This window comes from Carettochelys insculpta, chromosome 1 (genome assembly GCF_033958435.1).
Source record: "Carettochelys insculpta isolate YL-2023 chromosome 1, ASM3395843v1, whole genome shotgun sequence".
Lineage (NCBI taxonomy): Eukaryota > Metazoa > Chordata > Testudines > Carettochelyidae > Carettochelys > Carettochelys insculpta.
In genome coordinates this window covers 130692879-130718431 of record NC_134137.1, presented here as the reverse complement: position 1 = coordinate 130718431, position 25553 = coordinate 130692879, and the positions used below count along the sequence as shown (strand labels likewise).

The window sequence follows — 25553 nt, the reverse complement described above, 5'->3', positions numbered from 1 at the left end:
GGGCTGATTCCCCATGAAGGGCCATGTCAACTGGGCCCTAAGTGCTTGCTCCTTTTTTCCTACAAGTTCGTATCCTCTTTTTTCTCACTTTAAAAAACAGTGCAGGCCCCTGTATTATTTTCAGGGATCACATAAAATGATGGGAAGTGGGACACTCAGCAGATGGCCAGTTGAGAATACCGTCATTGTACCCCCATTGGCAATATCTATATAATGCGTTGAGAAACCAAAAATTCCTTTTTCCTACACTTTTCTATCCTCTTTTGTCTCACTTTAAAAAAACAGTCTGGGCCCCTGTATTATTTTCAGTGATCAAATGCAATGATGTAGGATACTCAGTGGATGATGTAACCAGATTTGCCCATTACTCTGGGGTATGCGCATTTATTTAGGGTTACGGGGGGGGGAGAGGTGAGTAATTCTATCAGTGCGCTGCTTGTGACACTCATGTTCCTAAGGAGCTTCACTTCTCCCGTCTGCTAATTCATTCCCCATGGAGCTACTCTGCCTCACCCAGGGTCCACAGAATTAAGTTCTTCCCACCCTGGACTCAGGTGAACACACACACTCACTCTCTCTCTCTCTCTCCCCGAGCTCATCTGAGAGGACTGATTCATCAGCACTTACAAGCTGACACCCTATATGTATGCCCCTGTACTCAGTGAGCCAAGTTGCACAGCAGGGCCAAGCTATGGCCCTTGTGTGGCCTTGGCCCCAGTGGCTGGGTTAAACAGCACTCTCAGCTGCCACCCTCATAGGCCACTCCAGTTCAGCACCCCACTTCCACCCCATCCCCCCCTTTCACAGCCCCATCATTTCACTAGTGACCCACTAGATGGGCAAACCCCACAGGAGTTCTGGGCAACACAGGGATCTTTTAGCTTAGGTACAAGAAGTGTTGTTGCAGAGTGAATGGGGAAACCAAAACAACACCCCTGAGGACAAATGAGCCAGAGAGGAAGAAAAAGAGCGAAGCAACCAGTTTAACAGTGAAAGTTATTTTATTCTCGGTAGTGAACATATATTTAACAGTTACAATAGTAGATTAAATGTTAGGGTTAGCAAATCACATAACTAACTCATAAAGGCTACGTCTACTCTTACAAAAAACTTCGAAATGGCCACGCTAATGGCCAAATCGAAGAATACTAATGAGGCATTGAAATGAATAGTCAGCATCTCAAAGCATGCCGCCAGCCACAGCACTTCAAAAGTGCTGCAGTTCCCTCACCCGCAGCTTGTCTACACAGTGGTCCTTTTTGAAAGGGGCCTGCCAACATGGAAATCCCCTGATAGGGATCAGCTGATAGGAATAAGGGGATTTTTGATGTCGGCAGGGTCCTTTCAAAAAGGACCCCCGCGTAGACAAGCCGCAGGTAAGGGAACCACGGCACTTTCGAAATGCTGCAGCCGGTGGCCTGCTAATGACACACTGAATATTCATTTCAGTGCCTCATTAGTATGCTTCAACTGGCCAGTAGCATGGCCATTTCTAATTTTTTTTGTAAGTGTAGACACAGCCAAAGTAAGATGAGGAGGCTATGCTGAGAGCGACAGCCCTAGAGATCTCACCATTCTGTGGAACTTGTACTGATCAGGGGTCCCAGATGGTGATGGCAGCCAGGGATCCAGAGGGCAGGAGACAAGCAGAGCTCCCAGCACTATCAGGCAGAAGATGATGAGGTCTCAATGGAACTGATGCAGAATTTACATCCAGGCATCAGAACACTTTCTTGAGCAAGGGTAGGTGTTTTTGTAGAGACAGGACATTGGTTCAAGAAGAACACTGGATTTGATTATGGGTAAACAGAGGCGAGACAATAGAGACAGATCATGCCTGGCTACGGGTGATGTTCCTTGAAGGAGCTCACAATGCAACAAGGCAGTTTCAGTATTTTGGGTATCAATGGGATCCATTACTAGAATTGGTCTGATAATGGCTAATTTGGGTGTGGGCAGACCTGGGTACATTAGCATCTGGAGCAGAGATTTCCCATCAGGCAGTGCTTCTCTGCTTTCCATATCCCATAAGTCAGTGGGGTTCCTGCTTTGGAAGAGCTGTTCTCCATTCATTACGCTAATGGAGATGTTGTTCTGTTCCATCTTCAATGCAGATGAGGCTGGGGTGTTTCCTCTATCCAACCACCCTTATTAGTAGGATTTAGGTGTGTCCACTCCTGACAGTTTCAGTGCTTTGTCTGATCCTAGCAGAGGTCTGGGGGAAGGGGATTTGTCTTCCATGAGTATCACTCCCTGGCTCCCCAAGAGCACAGGGCTGACAGGTGGTCATGCTCTGGCTCCCCAAAACCAGAGCTGGTAAGTAACAATGGCCAGTTGAGAACAAAGTCATTGCAGGGAAGCCTCATAATGCACCAGAAAGCCAAAGACCCTTTCCAATACCAACATAATGAAGGGGGAAACCAAAAATTCTTTTCTCCTGCACTCTTCTATCCTCTTTCTTCTCACTTTAAAAAACAGTCCAGGCCCCTGCCTTATTTTCAGGAATCATATGCAGGCAATGATGAGAAGTGGGACAAGTGGATGGCCAACTGAGAATACAGTCTCTGCACCCATGTTGGCAATGTAACGTGGGAGGAAATAAAAAATTCTTTTTTCCTAGACTTTTCTATCCTCTTTCTTCTAACTTTGAGGATCCCTGCATTATCTCCAGGGATCGGTGTATTTTCAGGGATTGGGAGGGGAAGGAGAAAAGTGCAATGTGGGAAGATGATATCACGACCAGCGAGCATACCCAGACTGCTACGGTGATGAGGGAACTTTGGGATCACTTCCCACAATGCACTACTGCAACAGTCAATGCTAGCTAATTTGTGTGTGGCAGCCATGACTTGACTTTGTGAGGAACACATGGGAAGTGAAGATGGTCAAATTCAAACGTCTAAATTCCAGATTGCTATAAATAAATTTGAATTGAGCTCATAGTGTAGATGCAGCCTATGCCCCCATAGAAATCTAACACGACTGATAAACAGAATTTGATTGTCTGTTTCACATACTCCAGTAATATCCCCCTGCCACTGGAGGAACAGCCATGTCCAGATCCCGCTGATGAATTTTAAATGACTCTTCTCTGCTAATTCCCCCATCTTGCTTGCAGTCTGCAGCCTGTCTATCCCTATTTTGACATTTACACTGCCAGCTGGTTAGAAAAAGGAGACTACCACACATTTCTCCATAAACGGAAAGAGCGCTGAGAGCAGGAGCAGGCATAGTATGGCTCATGGGCCAAATCTGGCCCACCAAACATTCAGAGCTCACCTGTCATGATCCTCTGGGCCACCACTGTCCTGTGACCTGCCCTCCGGGGACCCCTTGGCCTGCCTTCCATGCCCTCACAGACCACTCAAAATAGCCAGCAGCTGGAGCTAGTATAACTGTGTGTCTCTGCACCATGCACCCTTGGGGGGTGGGGGGGGGTGTGTGACTCCACATGCTGCTCCTGCTACCAACATAATCCTTTCAGTGGCAATTTGCTGGAAACCAACCAATGGGAGTTGCCTGGGCCATATTTGCAGGTACAGGCAGCTCGTGGAGGCCTCCCTGACACATCACCATGGTGCACACCATGCAGATGCACATGCTGGGCCCAGCTGCTTTGAGTGGCGTGTGGGGGCATGGCAAGCAGAAAGTCAGCTGGAAGTTCCCACTGAGCTTCTGGCCAGGAGATGCCTAGGATAAGCACCTCCTGGCCAGGGCCTTCACCTTTCCCATGCCACAATGCCCTGCCCCAGGTCACAATGCAAACCCTCTCTACACCCCGCCGCCCGCCCCCCCACCGCCCCGCTCCCCTGCCCTGCTCACACCTTCTTCCCATACACTTCACCCCCCTCCTCCACTTCTGCCCCAGGGCACAACCCAAACCCCTGTGCCCCCTCCCCTGGGCACAGATTCCCTCCTGCCTCATGTCACGATCCACACCTTCCGCTCCCCTGGCCCTGGCTATAACTCCCACCCAGATCCTGCACCCATTCTGGTCCCCCTTTCCCAGGTCAGAATCCTCTCCTGCACCCAAACCCCACCCTAGCTCTGTACCCCCTCTTGCACCTCAGTCCCCTGCCCCAGGTCGCACAACCTCTCCGTCACACAAACTGCCTCCTAGACCCCCATGCCCCATGACAAGCCTCTCCCCTCCAAGCTCCCATCTGCACCCAACCTCTGTGCCAGACCTCACATTTCCTCTGTTAATAGCGTAGAAAAGGGCAGCTTTTGAACATTTAGCAAAATCTTGGAGTCACCCCCACCCCATCAAAAATTGTTGCGAAGCCCAACCTAGCGCAATACATTAGCTTAGTGTCACTTTGTACTGTAGCCACTAGATGGCACTTGGATGACACTGAAGGCACAGAATTGGGCATGGTTGTTGCAAGCCAAAACTTTTTTAATCAGAAAGGAATAAAATAAATAAATAAATAATCAGGTCAGAAATCTTAACTCAGAAAAAAGATCTAGCTATAAACTGTAGAAAGGGTTTTTATGCAAAATCACCCTAGAAATGTTATAGGAAGATAGCAGGAGCCGGTGGTGACTGAACCGAAGGGTAGACATCTAAATGCCACCTTTAATGAGAAAATAAAACTGGAAATAAAGTCCAATGACTACCAGCCAACCTCTCAGTTGTAAAACTGCATCTTCTGCTGCAACCGCCTCTGAAAGCACCAAGAAAGTGGTCATCAAACTCCTATGCCAGGCAGCACCACACCTGGGGGGGGGGGGTGGCGGACTACCCCCCCACCCCCACCCCAAGCCCTGCTCACACCCCATCTCTTCCCACTCTCACTCTGCCCCCACTCCACCCCTTCCCCCAAGCTCTGACTCTGCTCTGCACCCAGCCCACCTCTTCCCACCCCCTGCACTGCCCCCTTTTACCCCATTGCACCCCTTCCCACAAGCCCCAGGAACGTGACCCAGGGGATTACTGGGAGACCTGGCGCCAGCAGCAGGGATTGGGCCCTCCCACACTCCCCGCAGCAGCAGGAAGTGAAGCTCTCTGGCCCCCAGCTTGGCTCCCAGCACATTGTTCGTGGAGAAGAATTTCCTTTCAGGAGTATAAAGCTCCTACTTATGTCCGTGATTGATTGGCAACATTCTCGTCACATAATCCTGCCACTGATGCAGTACTCACTTGTCCTGCACCTCAAGGGCTAAGAAGAGAACTTTATGTGGCGTGCTGGGGTATTAATGGCAGGTAGGGAGCTGGACTACTGAGCACAGCACAGGCAGTCCACGGTACATGACACGTGCAAAATGCTCTTAATTTTATCCCATAGATATTGGTTCCACATATGTGATAAGAATATGTATGTATGTATATTATACTTACACACTTTGGAAGAACAGAAATTAAAATAAAGGATTTGGAACACACGTCTGACCTAGTCCTAAACCATTAGAAGAAAACAGAAACAAAAGCAAAGCCTAACCTCAAGAAAGCTGGTTAGTAAATGAGCAACACAGTAGTAGTAGTAATGGCGACAAATAAGGTTGGACAGGATATTAAAGACTCAAGTGGGCTTTTCCAGTTTTCCAAATCAGGCACCTCTTCTTCAGCCTAAAATAACCATTAAATATAAACCCATACCTGCAAACTAGCATGCACCAGTTATAGAATACTGGGATTGCGATTATGGTCAGCCACCTATAATACAGGTTGCTTGAAGGATCAATCACAAAGATCTCCTTTTTCTTCCTGAAAAGTGAAACATGCAAATTATTTCCGTGAGGAGGCCATGTTTTTGCTCCCTGAGAATGAAAACCCTACTAAGAGACTGTAGTGGTTGCAGCCCAAGTAATGACAGGGGCATAGCACCAAGGGCCGTGCTGTCCTTGCCAACATCCCAGATATTACTCAACACAGCAGCTGAAGCTTTTCTCATTTGATGCAGACTTCTCCTGCTTGCCCAAAATCCCTGCAAATCAAAAGGAACATGAAAAATCCACATAAACGTCAAACCAGCATAGATGAAAGTGACTAAAAACGATCAACGTTTGCCTGGCAAGCCATCCCTTGTGTTTTAAATAAAACCTTCATCAGACCAGCCTGAACAAGTCAAGTGCATCTTACCATAACCTGTGCCAGAATAGTGGGGAAAGCCAGGCTCTCTGCTCCAAGAGCCCTTTGAGAGTTTTTGGCAAACTTAAGTTAAGTAGTTATCTTTTTTATTTTCATTATGACAGAATGCTCACTCTGCCGCTAATGATTCTGACAAATTTATGTGAATGAGAGTCTAACAGAACAAAAAAATAACTAACTCCCTTTGAAATCAATAGAGTATGCTGTTTTTGCCTCTGCCTGTTTCTTTCTCCCTCAGTCTTCCACCAGCACCTGTAGCCTACTCCATTATCATTTTGCTCATAAAGCATCCTGCTATAGTCAACCATCTAGCTACAATTAATTTGCTCCTCTGAAACACTCTTTTATTGTTCCTGATTTTTTTTAAAATGCATTCTAATTAACAACCCAGGACTTAATCTTACATTATTTAAAATCATTAGTAAAGCTTCCATTAACTGGAATCATGCAGGGTAGAGCCAAAATTCTGTCTCCCTTATTTCTGGTGAGTACTATCTTACTCTGATTTGAATACAACTACTCCTACAATAAGGTAATACTCGTTGTAACTAAGGCTGAAATGTACATGGGTGAGTGAGTATGTGCTTGCGAGAGTGTGGAATATATATGTCCGTGTGTGCACAAGTGTGAAAATGTTTGTGTGGGATGCTAGCATAGCTAAAACATGTGCTATCATTAAAAATCCTAGTTTTGCACACCCATAATATAGGCACGTTTCTTTTAAAACCAGAAAGAAACCTGTTTACCTTTCCCACTAGCCAGAGATTTTTTTTACCAATTTCTTCAAAAAGCCACAACAAAATTGTGACTCAGCTTGGTCTTTGAGACAAAGAGGTCAATGCCCACCTTGCACTCTTAAAAGAATAGCCCTTTCGTACATGTCAATCCCATTCTTTTCTCTGCTGGCTTGTTTCAAGGAACCTTAGACGTGTGAAAGGACACTCCTACTATGCACTGTAGCTATGTCTACATGGCAGGCACTATTTCAGGATGTGGCGGTATCCCAAAATAGCTGCCCACATCTCAGAATCACACTTGTCTCAAAACGTTTTTTGAGCCAGCGGTTATGCTATTCTGGCATGTCTTGAAATAGTGCTTATTTTGAGGTTAGGCTGTTGTTTAGACACAGCCTGTGGGAGTCTCTCAGAGCTTCCTCTAGGACAAAAGGTTCCTCTCCAACAAAGATTTCTTTTAGAGGAAGGATACGCCTAGAAGTGGCATTCTTAATTAGAAATACTATTGCAATACAGAACCTATAACACGTTCTACACACATTTGTGATGTATTCATTATAACACACCCAGCAGAACCAGGGTTCATTCTGTACATATAACACTCGTTCTCTCTCCATATTTTCTTCTTCACATGGCATTGAACTAAAGCCAACCCTAATAAATGAAAATGGAGTTGATAATTCTTTAATTAGGGGACAATTGTGTGTGTACGTACCAGTAAAGGCCACATGCACTGCTTGATGTAAGAAATCACAACCACACTGAAGGCAGTAGAGACTCTCCTGCTCGTATCAGGACAAACAGTGGCAAATATAACTGAACATGTTGAATTTGTCAGTATTTGTCTACATATCATGTTTTCATTCTGTGTCCCACCATGAATCCACAGATATTCTTAACCAGAGGGGTCAACAACCACTTTGGGCCCCAGGGCAAGATGCACTGGGGGGGGGGCAGCTCTGCACCCCCAGAAGAGCCAGAGCCAAGGGTTGAAGGGGTGAAGCCTAGGGCAGTCAGCACTTAACATTGCTTGGATCATGGCCCTGCCCACCATCTCCTCACAGCTACCCCTGTGGCGCTGCTGTGGCAGTTCAAAAGGGCCCAGAGCTCCTGTCACTGCTACTGCCGAAGTAGCAGCAGCTGGAGCTCTGGCCCCTTTGAAACACCTGCCCTTGTGCAACTGCCCCCATCCCACATCAGTGTGCCTGATTTTAACCATGAGCAAGCCCATACAGACTTGCAAAGGAGACAGATGTTGACTAATAGGGCTTGATAGGGAAGACAAATACTGGAACAACCAACTCAGCTGATCAGTGATCATCTGAATTCCCTTTACTGCTGAGTCTGAAGCTGGGGCACTGGAACAGAAAGGCCATGGCTCCCTGGGGTCATCAAGCAAGGAGTGAGTAGGGAACAGGGTCTTGGGGGAAGTGGTGGTGCACAGGCAAGGAATCATGGAAGGAGCAGCTCAACGGCAGGGCCTTGGGGAGAATGAGAATCAGAAGATCAGGGCTTCAGGGGAAGGCATGGTGTGAGGATAGCGCCTAAGGGGAAGGGGCAGAGAGACGGTGCGGACATGGTTCGGATGCCAGTGGCCCTCCCACTTTTAGGGAGTTTCCACCACTCCTAGGCTAAAGTTAGTCCAACAGTGCACTGCAAAGATGCCAAGGACAGGACTATGTGCTTCAGGAGATGCTGAACAGTTGCAGAGTTTAAAAGTTGAAATTTCATTTATAGCTTGGTCACAAGAACACTTCTGCAGCCTGGGGCAACACTAACTGTAATCAGAGCCTTGCTCTGAACATTTAAGTACTCCATGAAAGGCTCTATGGTGCAGGCGGTGTGTTATAACTATACATTCAACACTAATACTTACTCCTCTTTTTTTTTATCATCTTTTTTGTCGTCTTTTTTCTCCTCTTTCTTTTCTTCCTTTTTTTCTTCTTTTTTCTCCTCCTTAACCTCCTTCTTTTCTTTGTTCTTGCTGTGTAACATAGTGTAACATTTAGCAATGTTCCAAATTTACCAACCAAGGTTAGGGTAGGGTAGAGGGTAGAAGTTGAGGTGGGATAAAGAAGGCTATGGAGTTGGGTTTTACACCTACAGAAAAAGAGATGACAGGAAGGCATAGGAACAACCCATCCCAATGCGCAGTAAGAAAAGCAAATATGGTAGGCAACCAGCTTGGCTTAACAGGGAGACCCTTGGAGACCTCACACTCAAAAAGCATGCATATAAGAAGTGGAAACTTTGACAGATGCCTAAGGAGGAGCATAAATATATTGCTGGACTATGCCGGGGAGTAATCAAGAAAACTAAAGCACAATTGGAACTGCAGCTAGCAAGGAATGTGAAGGGTAACAAGAAGGCTTCTACAGGCATGTTAACAATTAGGAGGGTGATCAGAGACGGGTGTGGGGCTGTTACTGGATGAGGGAGGTAACCTAGTGACAGATGATTCAGGAAAAGCTGAAGTACTCAGTGCTTGTTTTGTCTCAGTCTTCACGGACAAAATCAGTTCTCAAACTATGGTTCTACGCAATGCAGTATTGGAAGGAGTTGGGCAGCCCTCAGTGGAGAAAGAACAGGTTAAAAGCTATTTAGAAAAGCTATAGGTACACAAATCCATGGGTCTGGATTTAATGCACCCAAGGGTACTGAGGGAATTGGCAGATTTCTTGCAGAGCCTCTGGCCATTATCTTTGAAAACTCGTGGAGATCAGGAGAGATTCCGGATGATTGGAAAAATGCAAATATAGTGCCCATTTTTAAAAATGAAAGGAGGGCAATCCAGGGAACTATAGACCAGTCAGCCTTACCTCAATCCCCAGAAAAATCACGTAGGGTGCTCCTCATGGAATCCATTTTGGAGCACTTGGAAGGAGGGAAAAGTGATCAAGAGCAGTCAACATGGATTCACCAAGGGCAAGTTGTGCCTTACCAATTTGATTAGCTTCTATGATGAGATAACTGTCTTTGTGGACATGGGGAAGTCATCATTCTTGTCCATCAGTTAAGAAAGTATGGATTGGATACATGGATTGTAAGATGGATAGAAAGCTGGGGGTAGTGCTCAATGGCTTACTGTCTGGTTGGCAGTCAGTTTCAAGTGGAGTGCCCGAAGGATCGGTTCTGGGGCGAGTACTGTTCAACATTTTTATTAATGACCTGGACGAGAGGATGGATTGAACCCTCAGCAAATTTGCAGGTGACATGAAGCTAGGGGATCAGGTAGATGCATTGGAGGGCAGGGATAAGGTCCAGAGTGACCTAGACAAAGTGGAGGATTGGGCCAAAAGAAATCTGATGAGGTTCAACCAGGACAAGTGTAGAGTCCTGCACTTGGGACGGAAGAATCTCAGGCAGTGTTACAGGCTGGGGACCAACAGGCTAAGTAGCAGTGCAGCAGAAAAGGACTTGAGGATTACAGTGCATGAGAGACTGGATATGAATCAACCATGTGCCCTTGTAGCCAAGAAAGCTAACGGCATATAGGGGTGCATTAGAAGAAGCATTTCTAGCAGGTCTAGAGAAGTTGTTATTACCCTCTACTTGGCACTGGTGAGGCCACATCTGGAGTATTGCATCCAGTTCTGGGCCCGCCCAGCATAGAAAGGATGAGGATGCAATGGAGACTGTTCAGCAGAGGGCAATGAAAATGATTAAGAGGTTGGAGCACATGATCTATGAGGAGAGGCTGAGGGATTTGGGCTTATTTAGTTAGCACAAGAGAAGACTGAGGGGCGATTTGATAACAGCCTTCAACTTCCTGAAATGGGGCTCTAAAGAAGATGGAGAAAGACTGTTCTCAGTGGTGACAGATGGCAGAACACGGTCTGAAGTTACAGAGGGAGAGGTGTAGGTTAGATATTAGGAAAAATGTATTTCACCAGGAGGAAAATGGAATGCATTACCAAGAGAGGTGGTAGAATCTCCATCCCTAGAAGTTTTTCTGTCCCGGCTTCACACAGTCATGGCTGGGATGATTTAGTTGGTGTTGGTTCTGCTTTAGGCAGGGGGCTGGACTAGATGACCTCCTGAGGTCCCCTGCAGTCCTAGAATTCTATGATTCTATCTAGGTCATCCACCAATTTGATATAAATGAGAACTGTATTACATGTTCTATGCTGTGGAATTAGCAGTGTCAAGGTATTAAATCATATAACCGGTTGGCTGATTTTGTGAGAAATTAACCCATGTTTTATCAAGCAGCATAACAGTACTTTCTTTACAATAAAATATTTACCATTTGCTGGACTCTTCAGCCAGTCAAAAATCTATTTCATGGCATTAGACTTTGAAACGATTTGACAATCTCAAGATTTGCTTAGTCCTTTGACATACTCTAACCTTAACAGGAGTACCTGCCTGTTTAAAGCTGTGCTGGTAATTAAGTAAAAATGGTCAGATTCTCTTCTCACACTTGTTTTGCATCCACATAACTTCCATCAAAATTACCCCTTACTTTTTACAGCAGTGCAGGAGGAAACCAATAGCCAATGTTTGGGCAAGAACCAACCAATATGTGCAATGGAATTTGTGCTGTCTATTCAGTTCTTCAAAATTTGAACATGAAGGTTGAAATTCTGACCCTCTAGTAGTTAATTGATATTTTGTCACTGACTTCAATGAGCCAGATTTTCACCTCACAATTACTAATTGTTCAACAGACAATAAACGTAAGTGTATGACATTCCACCACTGCTGTCTCTTCACATTGTTACTTCCTACATTCAGCACCATTAGAGGTAGACCCAAACTTCAAGGGTCTGGTCCAAGACACAAACTTTTCTGGAGTTCAGAGCTAGGATTCTGCTTCGGCTCTGTACAGAGAAAAGAGGCAATCCTGATTTGAACTTCCCCAGAGTTTGGGGTTGTTCAAACCCAGGTTGTGGTGTGTCTCCATTTCAAATATAGACAAATAAAACTTTTTAAGATTGGATGGAAATTTGGTAGAATTTTTCCACTGTTTGATAGATGGTTAAATATTGAGCAAAATTCTTTTTGTGTAAATGGCAAAACTCTATTAAAGTTACTGGAACTGTGTCATTTTATACTATCAAAGATTTATTTCCCCCAAATTTCCACTTACGCTGTTTGTATTTAAACTGATTTTTTCCCAATTCAGACAGTATCCCCACGCTTCAGTTAGGACAGTGTCTATATCCCTGATAGTTCAGTGTAAATAGTCTACTTGCAAGTCTAAAACAAGCTTTGGGTTGGGTGGTAGAGATGGTATTTTCCTCTAGTGGCAGATGTCTGTTCCACTCCATTCTGCACACTCTACATCTGATTCAGCTCTTAAGCCAGTGTAACTCAGAAGTAAATTAATTCGCATGAGTTGAATCACTCCAGTGTTCAAGTGAGTTGAATCATTCCAGTGTGAAGCTAGCTAGAGTATATGAAGGCAGACTCACCTAACAGAGAGGCATGTAGAAAAATCTTACTTTCAGGATCTTAGCCAATGAGAAAAATGCCACGAGCTCATCTCATGTGTTTACCACAGGAGTTCGTGTATGCCTCTCACATCAAAGAAAGGTTATGCTGCAGTTTGCAGGGCTACCTAAGAACATGTCAATTTTAATGAGGGCACACACTGTTTTGAGAGACAGGAGGATGCTGTGAAAATACATTCACTAACTTTAAGATAAGTGCAATTGACTTAGAAATATCCTTTATGTACTAGTAATATGTATGAGTCCCGATATGCTATGGCCCCACACCTATTGTGATGTAGCATGGGAGTGTTATTTGGCAGACTCCTGCACAACCAGGATGTTTGGCAACTGACTCACCAACTTGCTACAGAACTAAAAATCAGGAAGAGAAGATGTCAATGGATTGGATATACCCTTAGAAGAACCAACCACCACCATCACAAGGCAAGCCTTAAGTTGGAACCAAAAAACACCTGGCATAGCATCTTGAATGCAGACACTAAAAAGACAGGATACACCTGGTCAGAACAGGAAAAGATTGCCGAGGACAGTGGACACTGGCGAATGGTTGTCAATGGCCTATGCTCCAAGACATAGGAGCTGAAGAGGCTTACCAGTGCCTTACATTGCTGGGATAAGTCAAAATCCTAAAAACCTTTCCTTTGTGCTTTCTCCATGGGGCTATTTAAATGTTCACCAAACCAAGCTTAAGCATGCAATGAAATGTCATTGTAGTAGTAGTAGTAGTAGTAGTAGGCATCCTTCAGTCTGCGTAGACTATGGATCGCACCCTTCATAACTCCATTTAAGATAGTCATTTACAGCGTTGACTGTGACTGTGGAGGCCCACATGAGAGTGACAGTCCTTGCTACATCTGCTGCATAGGCAGTGGGTGTCTGGCAGGTCCTTGCTGTCCTTTCTATAGGCTCGCTTCTCCTCTGCCAGCTGGCTGATCTTCATCTCGCCCTTCTGAAGGCCCTTGTGTAGTTCCTGCTTCCAGCTGCTGAGGTCATCTGCCAGCTCTTCCCAACTATCTGTGTCGATGTCTACCTCCTTGAGGTCCCTCTTGCAGACGTCTTTGTAGCACAACTGGGGGTGTCCAGGAGGTCTTTTGCCAGAGGCTAGCTCACCATACAGGATGTCTTTTGGGATCCCTCCATCATTCATCCTGTGGACGTGGCCAAGCCAGCGGAGCCGCCACTCCCTGAGGAGGGTATGTATGGTTGGAATTTCAGCTTGCTCAAGGACGGCATTGTTGGGCACTCTGTCCTTCCATGATAGTCCAAGAATGCGCCTGAGGCAGTGCAAGTGAAAGACATTCAGCCTCTTTTCCTGGCGGGCATACAAAGTCCAAGACTCGCTGCCGCAGAGGAGGGTGCTGAGGATGCAGGCTCTGTAGACTTGCATTTTGGTGTGAGTGTACACCTTGTTGTTGTTCCACACTCTCTTGCTAAGTCTGAACAGAGTTGTGGCTGCTTTCCCAATCCTCCTGTTTAGCTCAGTCTCCAGCGACAGGGTGTCAGTGACGGTGGACCCAAGGTAAGTAAACTCGTGGACGACCTCTAAAGTATAGTTGTCAATGCTGAATGATGGAGGTTCAGCAACGTCCTGACCAAGTACCTTTGTCTTCTCTAGGCTGATGGTAAGCCCGAAGTCCTTGCATGCTTTGGAGAACTCATCCAGCAGTTTTTGAAGGTGGCCTTCTGTGTGTGTCACTACAGCAGCGTCGTCTGGGAACAGCATGTCTCTAATGAGCACTTCCCGCACCTTCGACTTAGCCTTCAGCCTTGCAAGATTAAACAGTTTCCTGTCAGATCTTGTGTGCAAAAAGATGCCCTTTGTTTTGGATCCAAAGGCCATGCTTCAGGAGGAGTGCGAAGAAGATCCTGAACAATGTTGGAGCAAGGATGCGTCCTTGTTTGACGCCACTCCTGATGCTGAAAACATCTGATGATGTGCCCTCATATTGGATGGTTCCTTTCATGTCTTTTTGGAAAGACTGGATCATCCTGAGTAGCCGTGGTGGACAGCCTATCTTGTGGAGCAATTTATACAGTCCATCCCTACTGACTGAGTCGAAAGCCTTGGTCAGGTCGATGAAGGCGACAGAGTGGCTTCCTCTGCTCCCTGCATTTCTCCTGCAGCTGCCTCAGGGAGAAGATCATGTCAATGGTAGATCTCTCGGTGCAGAATCCGCACTGGGATTCAGGAAACACCCTCTCAGTGAGCTTCCGGAGTCTGCCGAGGATGACACAAGTGAACAATTTACCAGTGATACTTAGGAGGGAGATTCCCTGGTAATTGTTGTAGTCACTCCTGCCTCCTTTGTTCTTATTCAAGGTTACAATGTTGGCATCCCACATATCATGTGGAACCTCACCCTCTCTCCAGCACAGGCACAGCAGCTCATGTAGGCGTTCCAGGATGTATCCAAGGCACACTTGATTACTTCTGGTGGTATACCATCCTGGCCTAGGGCCTTTCCTACGGCAGTGCTGTCAATAGCTTTCTTCAATTCAACCACAGTTGGTTCCTGGTCCAGCTCGTGCATGACTGACAGGAGCTCGACAGCGTTGAGGGCTGTATCAACCACAATGTTCTTGCATGAAGACAGTTCAGAGTAGTGCTCGACCCACTGCTCCATCTGTTTGGCTTTGTCAGAGATGACTTCACCAGATTTGGATTTCAGAGGTGCCATCTTGTTCTGGATGGGTCCCATTGCCTTCTTTATGCCCTCGTACATTCCCCTGAAATTACCAGAGTCAGCACAGGTCTGGATACTGCTGCATAGCTTAAGCCAGTAGTTGACAGCACAGCGCCTGGCTGTCTGCTGTACTATTTTTCTGGCTACTCTAAGTGCTTGCTGGGTACTCTGACTTGGTGATCCTTTATATTCCAGAAGTGCAGCGCCCTTCTTTTCGATGACTAAAATCATTTCATCGGAGTTAGCTTCAAACCAGTCATTTGTGTTTCCAGCTCTTCTTCCTAACACTGACAAGGCCATATTGTAGATTGTGTCCCTCAGATGCTGCCATCTGGATGTCGCATTAGCACCCCAAGGGCTGCTGCGCAGATTCTCCTCAAGGGTCTCTCTGAATATTTCGGCTTTTTCTGAGTTTGCCGTATTTCTGGCATCAATGCAGGGCCTTCCAGTTGGTTTAGAATGGTGCAGCTTCTCGGGTCTCAGCTTGAGCTTGGAGCAGACTAACGAATGATCTGTATCGCAATCTGCACTATGGTAGCTGCGTGTCAGGAGGACGTTTCTGAGGCTGTCGCGTCTGGTGATGACCAAGACAAACTGGTGCCAGTGTTTTGAGTGTGGGTGTCTCCATGACACTCTATGCTGTAGCTTGGTTCAGAAAAATGTCACTGAGGCCCATGAAAATCCATATGGTCAGGGAATACAACTGCAGGGTAAAACTAGTCTCTGTGTTGATTGATTAACTGAAAGAGCTCCTAAGTTCCTACTCACATTTAAGGCAAATCAAGATTTTGCACATCAGTCCCTTTAACAAGGCTAGCCTCTTCAGAACATCAGACGGTTCCATTTACAAGGTCATTTTCTTTACCATTAGCCTCCTGATCTTGTGGGAATGCATTTTAAATTCAGGTATTGCCATTCCCACAAAGCTCTGTGCTGCTCAGAAATGCTCTTGCATGTCACATTATCCATTCTGACAGCTAGCTATTATGATTTTGTGTATGACATGAACCCCACTCATAACCACTATTCTTATTAATGTGCTTGGTCCATGATATGCATGTTTGGGTCCCAAAGGTGGTTGTATGACTAAGGCATAAAGTTTATTTTTAAAAGAACTGGGCTGCTGCACATTTATGAGCCTGATTATGCAAGGAAAATTCATTTGACATGGTTAAGCAACCAAAATGTATCTGCGCCACTGAACCATGCAAGGGATGTTTTGACAAAAATCTGTAGTTAATCCACTCATCAGTAGATGGCTATTTTTATTGTACTTGTGGATGGACTTTCTCCTGACTCTCTCCATTTACTCCAGGTATTCGCTGTGGACTGGGCTCACTCATCTCTTCGTTCAGACACTGCTCTATCTACCTACTCTAAAACAGTGTAGCTCTTTCTACAAAAAGCACAATGCAAAAACGCTCAGAAGACTCGTCACTGAGGGCTACTCAAAGGAAAGGACAGAGCACTCCTTTTCTCATTCCACAGAGAAGCACAGCCCACTGCATGGCATCCGCAGATTTTAAAGCTTCATCTCCACTGTCCCAGATATGGGCAGTCTGCTGCCCTACCATCCTGGAGCTTTAACAACACATGCAGTTTATTTTCTGTGAAGTCTTATTAAGTAATCAGCATTCAGGTAATCACTGAAAGGAGATTCCTATCTACTCCCTTTGACTAAAGGAGGCAGAAGGTCTTTTGACCCAATTTTTCCTGAGTATAGAGGGAAGAGATGTTCCTTCAGGCTGGAAAAGACTTGCCTGCCTATACCATTGTATTAATATTATAATATTTAACAAAATACAGTGCTTACATAATATTTTTCATCTTTCGACTGTATTCCATATCAATTAAATATTCCTTACAACATCCCCATGAGATAAGTAAGTACAGTACTGTCTTCATTTGGGGGAAAACTGTAGCACCAGCAGTTAAGTGATAGGTGCAAGGCCGCAGCATGAGTCATTGTCAAAAATGAGATTAGAATTTAGCATTTGTGTTCCCTCTCTGTGTTGTGCCCTGACCACTGAGACATGTTTCATGCTTTAAGTTCACTGATTACTGTTCTACTGTAATAGCCCCAGATCCAAAGTATGGGGGGCATTGTTGTAGTGCACATGGCATTAATTTTTAAATCAAGCACACAGAAACAACAAAGTCAGTTAAAGAAAAGTAAGAATTTCTCCCAAGTGTAAGTATGGGGTTTTAAAATGGAGAGAAGTTTTCAGCAAATTTTTTCAGCTCCACAATTAACTGTTTAGGCAAATAGGAACAATTTCTTTTGCTTCTAATTTGGCCTAAAATGATCAAAAATATTCCCTTTTGGTCATAGTGATATTTTATTTCTGTTTTTACCTAGGGTAGAAATGAAAAACTAGCTAACCTCATGGCAGGAATAAAACTGCTGCTGACTGCAGTGGCATTCCCAGAGCGAGAGGGGGAAGGTCATTATCAGCTATAGTGTGGGGTGATCTCAGGCAAGGGGAGTGCTTCACATTTTCTAGAGCTCTTCTTTGAAGGAATTAAATAGCCTTAGAAATCTAAAATTTGCCATCATTTCTATAGATTTCAAGGTCAGAAGGAAATGCTGTGATCATTTCTATAAGACCTTCTGTATGACACAGGGCACAAAATTTCATGAAGCAATTCCTGCACTTACTAACAACTTTCAGTTTAGCTAAAGCGTATCTTGGAGAAAAACATCCAGTCCTGACTTAAACTGAGTGCATCCAGAACTTCTGCACATCTTGTACAGTCTCATCTCTTAGCCACAGAAAAGGCACAGATGACAAGCTGAAGGTATTTGAACATTTGATTTGGAATCTGTGTGTTACTAAAAAAGGAGAACAATGTATACGATTCTCTCATCCATAAGGTTAAATGTCAACATGCTCACTGTCTATGTCGCAAAATTAGCCCACCTGAATTTGAGGAGGGATGCGTGTATGGGCAGAAGTGGGGTTGATAGCTATTTACTCAGCTGTGGAAAAGAAGGGAAGCTACCCTTTAAGTCAGGGCACTAAGAATTCTCCCAGAAACTCAAGAATATTCCCATATTGCTAAAAACTAGGTGTTTCTCTACAGTAAAGCTATATATCAAGAAGGGGCATGGGGAAAGATAAGCAAAAGTCTATAGCTGCAATTGTCACTAAAATGTTTCAGACAGGGAAGAAGAGGATAAGGAGCTGGTACATCAGAGGTAGTAGGTAGGTGCTATGAAGCAAGCATTGATGTACTTACTCTTCATTGGTGTTGTTGCTGTTGTTGACATTAAATCTGGCCAGGGACCAGCGACTATAGCAATTTAAGTAGAACACAGTAAAAGGACAAGGTAAAAGCTTTTTACCAACATGGCAGAGTAAGCTGCAAGTTCTACACATACTCTGAAAAGATTAGAAGGGCAAACTTTGACTGCAGCTCTAAGCCCTTTTGCATAACTATTCAGGGCACAAATTGACCTTGATCATGTGCAGAACATACATGCTTGTGATGACGTCAGAAGCACTTTAGCCTGCTCTCAGGAGTATTAATGCCTGACAGCATGAATCTTGCTATTTATATCACTGTTCCCATTTGGCTGCTCTTATAAGTGTTTCTCAAGCTTTTTGAGTCTTCTTCAGAGAAGCAGAGCCAAGAATCCAGGAAAGAGAGCAGAAATACTTACTGTTGCTGAAAAATTAACTCTGCAAAGTGTCACAATAATTTGGAGTTGCTATCACAAGCAATGTGATAGCAACAGCAGCAGCATCTGAGGTAGATGGTCAGAATCTGGCTATCTAAAGAAATAACAGTCGTCACATGACCAATTTTGTCCACTCTAATGGCTTTTTGAATCTGAAACACTAATGGGCTCCTGACACAGAAATCAGAAAATCTCTTGGCTGCTGGGCTGAGTGACTAGAAGATAGTAGCATGACTAATCTGACAGAGTAGATTAGACAAGCAAAGAAATTCAAGCGTGGAAGCAGTGTTCTACTAAGCATCAGTTTCAGTAAAGATGAAACTGTACAGATCTGCTGCAAGTCTGTGTGATGCTAATTTATTATATGAAGTACCAGCTGCAAATTCCAACCAAATCCGTGGCCATCTCAGACTGTCCCACAAACTATATGACCCTGAGTTTCACAAGTAATGAACCTGCCAAAAAGTTAAATTCCATCACTGTGTTTTAACAAACCACACCATTTTCTTTAGCCAACTCTAGGGGGTTAATTTATGCCTTTGAGACCTCGTCTACATTTTAGTACAATCCATGCAAGTGTTTCTGGTGACGGTTCACATGACCATCACAAGGAGTAAAGTGTAGATGCACACAAGCAATGTGAATACTATGGTGACTGTATGCTGACATAATTTAGGATGACTTAATTTTGTAGTGTAGACATGCACTAAATCATGTATTACATTCACTTGCAAAGTAGAAAGCCTAGAAGCACACAAAGGGCTTGCCTGAAGGCATTAGTTCATTTATTTAAAAAAAAAAAAAGATTTCAGCCAAGACTTAAACCTGCTTGTGGCACTGATGAGTGAACAGCTTTTAATGATTCAACTTAGCCAAAATTTTTTTCTGATTTCTGGACCAGAAGTCTATGAGTGATATTTGAGTGCTTGTGATTAAGTGTTACGGAATGTTGCACAAATGCTTGTAGTGGAGTTTCCAAGCACCAAAGGCTATGGCCCAGATTCTAAGGGCTTGTCTGCACTACCTCCCTACTTTGAAAGGAGGATGGTAAGTAGGCTGTTGGGAGTTTATTAATGAAGTGCTGCAGTGCATATGCAGCACTTCATTAAGCAAATTTCCCCCCACGGCAACTCCGAAGTGTTAAACTTCAAACTGCCGGCTCGCGTCTAGCCACAGCTAACCTGTCGGTACTTCAAAGTGCCCAGGGTACTACAAAGGCCCTTTACCCTTCAAGATTTTGAGGAGTAAAGGGACTTCGAAGTTGCCCAGGCACTTTGAAGTACCGACAGGTGAGCCACAGCTACATGCAAGCTGCCACTTTGAAGTTTAACACTTCGGAGTTACTGCGGGGGGAAGTTTGCTTAATGAAGTCCTGCACATGCACCACAGCACTTCATTAATAAACTCCCAACACCCTACTTACCATCCTCCCTTCAAAGTAGGGAGGCAGTGTAGACACAGCCTCAATGTCTTAGCACTGAGAACAGCTTTCATATCCAGCATAGAGCAGCAGAGTGAAAGCAGGCAAGCTGGCCTTCTATCAACGTGCTCTTCTGAAAAGTATTTTCATCCCAAGTAGTAAAGAATAAAATCCAGGTGTAAGGGAATGTTGTGTCATGACCAATGTATGCTAAAAGACTCACTTCTGAAACCCTGGCCAGTATAAAGGAAAAAACATCTTAAGAGAAATGGTGTTCATTGTCATCATTGATGAGAAGCTCACACCACTGGCTTGTTCAGTGCTTGAATAGAATTTCACGGTGTGTTTACACTGTAACCTGCTTCTCACTGCAGAATGAGGAAAAGTATGGAAAACTTGGGGCACACCAGTAGCTGAGGGGGACAAAACATTTACTTCTCCATTCAGAACAGGCTTCGCTACTTTTACCCAATGAACCAATAGAGAAATAGCATTTCTAAGCTGTGGTTGCAGATTTGCTTGGCAGCACAGTGACCACCAACAAAAGCTGCAGAAATGCATTAACTGTAACAGAAGTATCAACATAAATTCATGCTGAACCCCTATGTAAGAAATGCTTAATATATATCAGCTGCTCAGAAAATGTATTATTTATCTAAGTCCTTCTGCAAGCTACCTGCAACTGAAGACTTTTGCCTCCATCTGTGAGGCCAAATACCACAGAGCTGCAATTTCAAACTGGACCCTGCCCTCCTCCACTATTTATCCAGGGAGATCTGTCAAAGCAATGGTTTACCACCAGCCTATTAGGTACAAAAGCCTTGGTATGATGATCCCTAGAGAAATTAAATGTACTAAGCAGCTCTAGCTCATTTCTGTCCCATGGCTACTAAGCTCTACTTTATTGACTCATTTAATTGGATATGCTGACATTGGGGGAATTAGGGAAACCTCAGATTGGACTATACTCAGTACTGCTTCATCCAGTTTTCTTGGAAGTTGAAGGACTTAAATTACTTTCAGTAAAGTTTCTGGAGAACATTAACTACCCTACTCACTTTCTATCCTCAAACGAAACCCAACATGCTTACATCCCATGCACAGAAAGAACATAATTACCCTAAAATCACTCTTCTCCCACCACAGTACAATCAGATCAACTTACCTTTTCACTTTGCCTGGCTGCTCATAGTTGCTCAAATTGGAGTGTGTATTACTTTCCCTTCTTGCCACCTCTTTGAGGTCTGGCCCTCGGATACGCTCAAGGAAAGAATCTGGCCTTTGGTCTTCACGATGCAAATGTCTTGTTGCCCATGATCTCATTGATAAGATGCAATGTGATAGTCTGCAAGAAAGAAACACGCAATGCTGCCTGAACAGACAAGAATTCCAGATGGTTCAAAGCTTTCCCCAGGCCAGAGCTACCCCCAATAGCAGCTAGAACTTCCACATCAAAGAGGCCTGGGCAGAGAGTATCCCAGATGGCATTTTCACAGCCTCTGGACCCCTCTGTCACACTACTAGAATCTGACATTCTGCTGTATAATACTCATCTCCTGCAGCAACTTCCACATCAAGGCCTCCCCATCCTCTCACATGGTAAAGGAACCAAGCAGGTACCTTATTCTTCAGGCCTCAGCGTCCCCCATCAGCACAAATGGGACAGGAGCCAGAGGGATGTCACTATCTGTATGATTAGCAGGCAGCTTGCCAAGGTGGGGAGGGGCGGACTGAAAATCTTCCAGATCTCTGAAAGCTTCTGACATTAGGAGTAATGGAAAGAGGTGAGGGATCCTGTGCTGAGCAGAGAGCGTAAATGTTGAATCCTCCCATAATGGCGTACCCAAAGGTGGCCATGAGAAGTAACGACAAAGGGAGACTGGATAGTGGGTTGTGAAGAGATTGCTGGCAAGTGATGGAGGCAGGAGATTCAGATTAAGGTGACACTTACCATTTAAGACTGTTTTAGGAGGGTTGAAAATGTGAATGGATTTCATAAGCCATTGTGCAACCTGATTTTATAAATCTCATCTGGGATGCTGGCAGACCTGGTACCAGCTCTTGCCAAAGGCTGCAGGCATTAGCTAAGAACTGAGAAACTCACAGCTGGAGACCAGGCAATTCACCTGTGTATTTGTTTTGCTCAAAATAGGTAATAGTCTTACAAGAACGTTTCATGTTTAGATTCTGAAATTCTTGTAAATTGCTGCCTGTGTTAATCTTACTTATAAATGCCTGTGTTCCATGCTAACAGAAAATACCAAGTTTTGCTCTGTAACTTTGAAAATGTTTGCTCTGAACTTGTGAACCTAGGTACAGGAATCCTCCTTTCCCTCTCCCGCTTCCCTCCCTCACTCTCTTCCCTGTCCATCCAGGAGGACCACCATAATTTTAATGGGCCACTACAAGACAAAAGCTTTGTTAATTGTCTCATCCACCCATGGGGAAGCACATACAGAAGGACTCCTCCTATCTTTCTGAATGATGGAAGAGGAAACTAAAAACAGTTGATATGAAGATTTTCCATCTTCTTCCTGCTTGATCTCTTTACAGAATCAGAGAAACCACACTGAAGTTAGAGATTCCCCAAAGGTAATTTCCTGGGTCCACCCTAAAAGAAACTTTGAATTGACAGATCTCTACAGCACTGTCACTCTGGGGATTTAGATGATAACTCAGTTATGTCTATAGGTTTGCCTGCTTTAAGTTGCAAATAACAGTTTTTCCCCTAGTTAATAACCCTTTACATAATTTATTACAGGACTGGCTATTTTGTCTTGGGTGTAAAATGTGGGCTAAGTTACTGGTCTCTTGAGACTGGAAGCAACCTGAATGTGGTGTGGTTATTTAATGCAAGTGATCACTTGTCACTAAGTCCAGTTTGCCTAAATGGCAACACAGACTGAAGACTGGAGAACTGAAGGGGACTATCTGCGACAACATGTTGTTAGTACTGTTACAGTGATCCAAGAGCTCATATTTGTCATTGGCTTAGTAAAATCTACTTATAAAACATACCACCAATTTAAAGTATCTGCCCTGTTTTTGATAGACTGCTGTGAGGTAGGCATATTCATGGGCATGACACAGCCAGTGGGATACCATCTACCTACCTTGCTATTTCCTGTTTGTGTCATGTCAAGTAATAGATTGCAAACACTTGTGGGCAGATAATGGATCTATCTGTATGTTACCTCATGCATCTATTCTACTGAATGCACTATGAATAACTAATTATGATAGCAGGACTAGCCCCTGATATGGGAACCACTAATTGCCTGCTGCATATATGCTAGCAGTCCTTCATCATAAAATCCTAATGGAGCACTTGGATAACATAAACACTCATGATACCCATTTAAGTATTATCATTGTGGTATGTTTTGTCTTAACATTCTTCCCACCCCAAGGTACAGGTTCTTAAAGTATAACAGCCATTCTTTACAAAGAGGGATATTTTGCTTCTCAAATAGGTCCAAATGACAACATACGAGACTGAGATCATCAGCAGAGTTAACAGTGTATCAATATAATATTCCACAGAGGAGACTATTTTCCACTAGTGGCAGCCTCGTCAGACAGATGCTGTGTACTTCCGTGCTTCCCATATCTGCCCTTGAAAACAGTATGGTGAAATTTTGAACAGAGCAGAACGTCTTTGATAAGCCCAGCAATACTCAATGAAACTCTTTAGACTTCTCCAGATAAGCTAGCATTTCTTTAGTCTAGCATTCATAAGATGGATGACACAGTGATGAAAACACCACTGCTTTAGCAATTTAAATGATACTGTACAGTACATATCCCATTTGATTGCAAATTCTCAAGGGCTGATGACAATAACTTATGACAGACCTTCCTCAGAATATCTTACCATTGAGATGCAATGAACAAAAAATGAATGAACACAGAAATCAGAGGAGAGTTTTTCACATCCCTATATATTGGTTCGTTTCTGCATCAGACCAGTATCATAAATATAATCTAAAGCCTACATGAATTAATATATAAAATGTAATTCGAAGGCTACAAAACAAAAACTTCACCAAAGGCAAAGAAAAGAAAATGATACAGCATCCATCTCACTGATAAAAACCTTCAAATATGAAATTAAGATCCTGTACTTTTGTGCCCATCTGGTAGACCACTGTTTGTGGTTTGCAACAACAATGGAAATGATTCATGTATTCGGTTTTAACTGCATGGGAAAGCAGAACACTTTAAAGGGGCATAGTCACCTCTTTTAAGCACCAGTACAAACCTTAGATCTGTCAAGTTCCTAATGTATATTTGATTCTACTGAAAATCAGTCACAAACAGAATTTGCAACCCACCATACTGCACCACTGTGTTACTGCATGAGAACCTGAAAATAAAACTAACTATAGTTTATTTTCCATTATCCAAGATGAGAGTTATGGAGAGTAACAACTGCATTTGTAAAATAAATTCAGTTTTAATACCCATTGTGTCCTTTAAATATGTGACATATTTAATGGCTATATCAGAAGACAAAAAAAGCTCTGAATTCCACTGAAATTCTTTAGATCAGCCACATAGGACCCTATTTAAGAATGCACTTAAATCATGATCAACTTCAGACATGTGTTTTATTCCCATTGAACTAAATGGGACTTAAGCACATTCCTGAACATAAATATGTGCTTAGGTGCTGTCCTGGATAGATGTGCTTTTCTGAATCTGGGTCAAAGTCAGCACCTCCAACCTTTGATGACTGAAGCTCTGAGTATATAACTCGCATAATTTAATCCTACTAATACCCAGCAATCCCTGTATTCTCAAAGTTTACTCTCTGCTTTCTTGTCAGAGCCATCCACCATGAAGACTGGGAGGCAACAGTTATTATACTCTTATAAGATTATATTCAGCTAAGTCTGAAAAGAAATATCTTATTCATCCCTTCACTTACTGTCTGACTTCATTAACTATTTCTCCTCCATATTAAATTTATTTTCAGTGATGATTTAAACCTTTTCCCTAATTTGAACTAGAATGTGCTTTTCTGCTGAGTCCAGTCACCGACTCCAGCACACTAAAAACTGAGCTGTTAGGTATAAAATTAAGGTATTTTGTTCCATTTTATGTTCTTTATCGGTTATTCTGTTTTCAGACGGATTGAACTAATTTTCTAGTAAATCTGACAACCACCCAGCCATCCAACATTCAACAACCTTTTGCATTCGAAATTAAGGTAATTAACCAGTTACCTAGCCATTGCTCCAGTGCCTGTGAATGAGCCCCTGCGGGATTCTGACAGGCCTCTTGTCTCCATGGAAATGACTCTCTGCAGTTCTGAAGAAGTGTCCTCACACAGGGAATGGGTCCTGCAAAATCAGTTTTTAAAAACAAAGGCTTTTATTTAGCCTGCAATGCATCTTCCACTCATTCACTCATAATAAAGGGGAGGCAAAGGCTCCCTGTCACAAAGGCTACTGAACCTAGATAGGCAGTGAACACATGAC

General features: G+C 43.8%; 1 protein-coding gene across 3 annotated transcripts in view; it reads right to left on the bottom strand.

The window, feature by feature from the left end:
- The window catches only part of CNGA3 (cyclic nucleotide gated channel subunit alpha 3), an 80467-nt gene that overhangs the window by 17165 nt on the left and 37749 nt on the right, over window positions 1-25553 (bottom strand). Inside the window, exons 3-7 of one of the 3 annotated variants that reach the window (XM_074991934.1) lie at window positions 25299-25415; window positions 21236-21415; window positions 18209-18262; window positions 8702-8809; window positions 5600-5707 (exon numbers count right to left, since the gene is read on the bottom strand). In XM_074991934.1, coding sequence (XP_074848035.1) covers window positions 5600-5707; window positions 8702-8809; window positions 18209-18262; window positions 21236-21415; window positions 25299-25415 — 567 coding nt within the window. The remainder of the gene's footprint in view (window positions 1-5599; window positions 5708-8701; window positions 8810-18208; window positions 18263-21235; window positions 21416-25298; window positions 25416-25553) is intronic. The other 2 variants (XM_074991942.1, XM_074991951.1) reach the window with 2 other exon arrangements.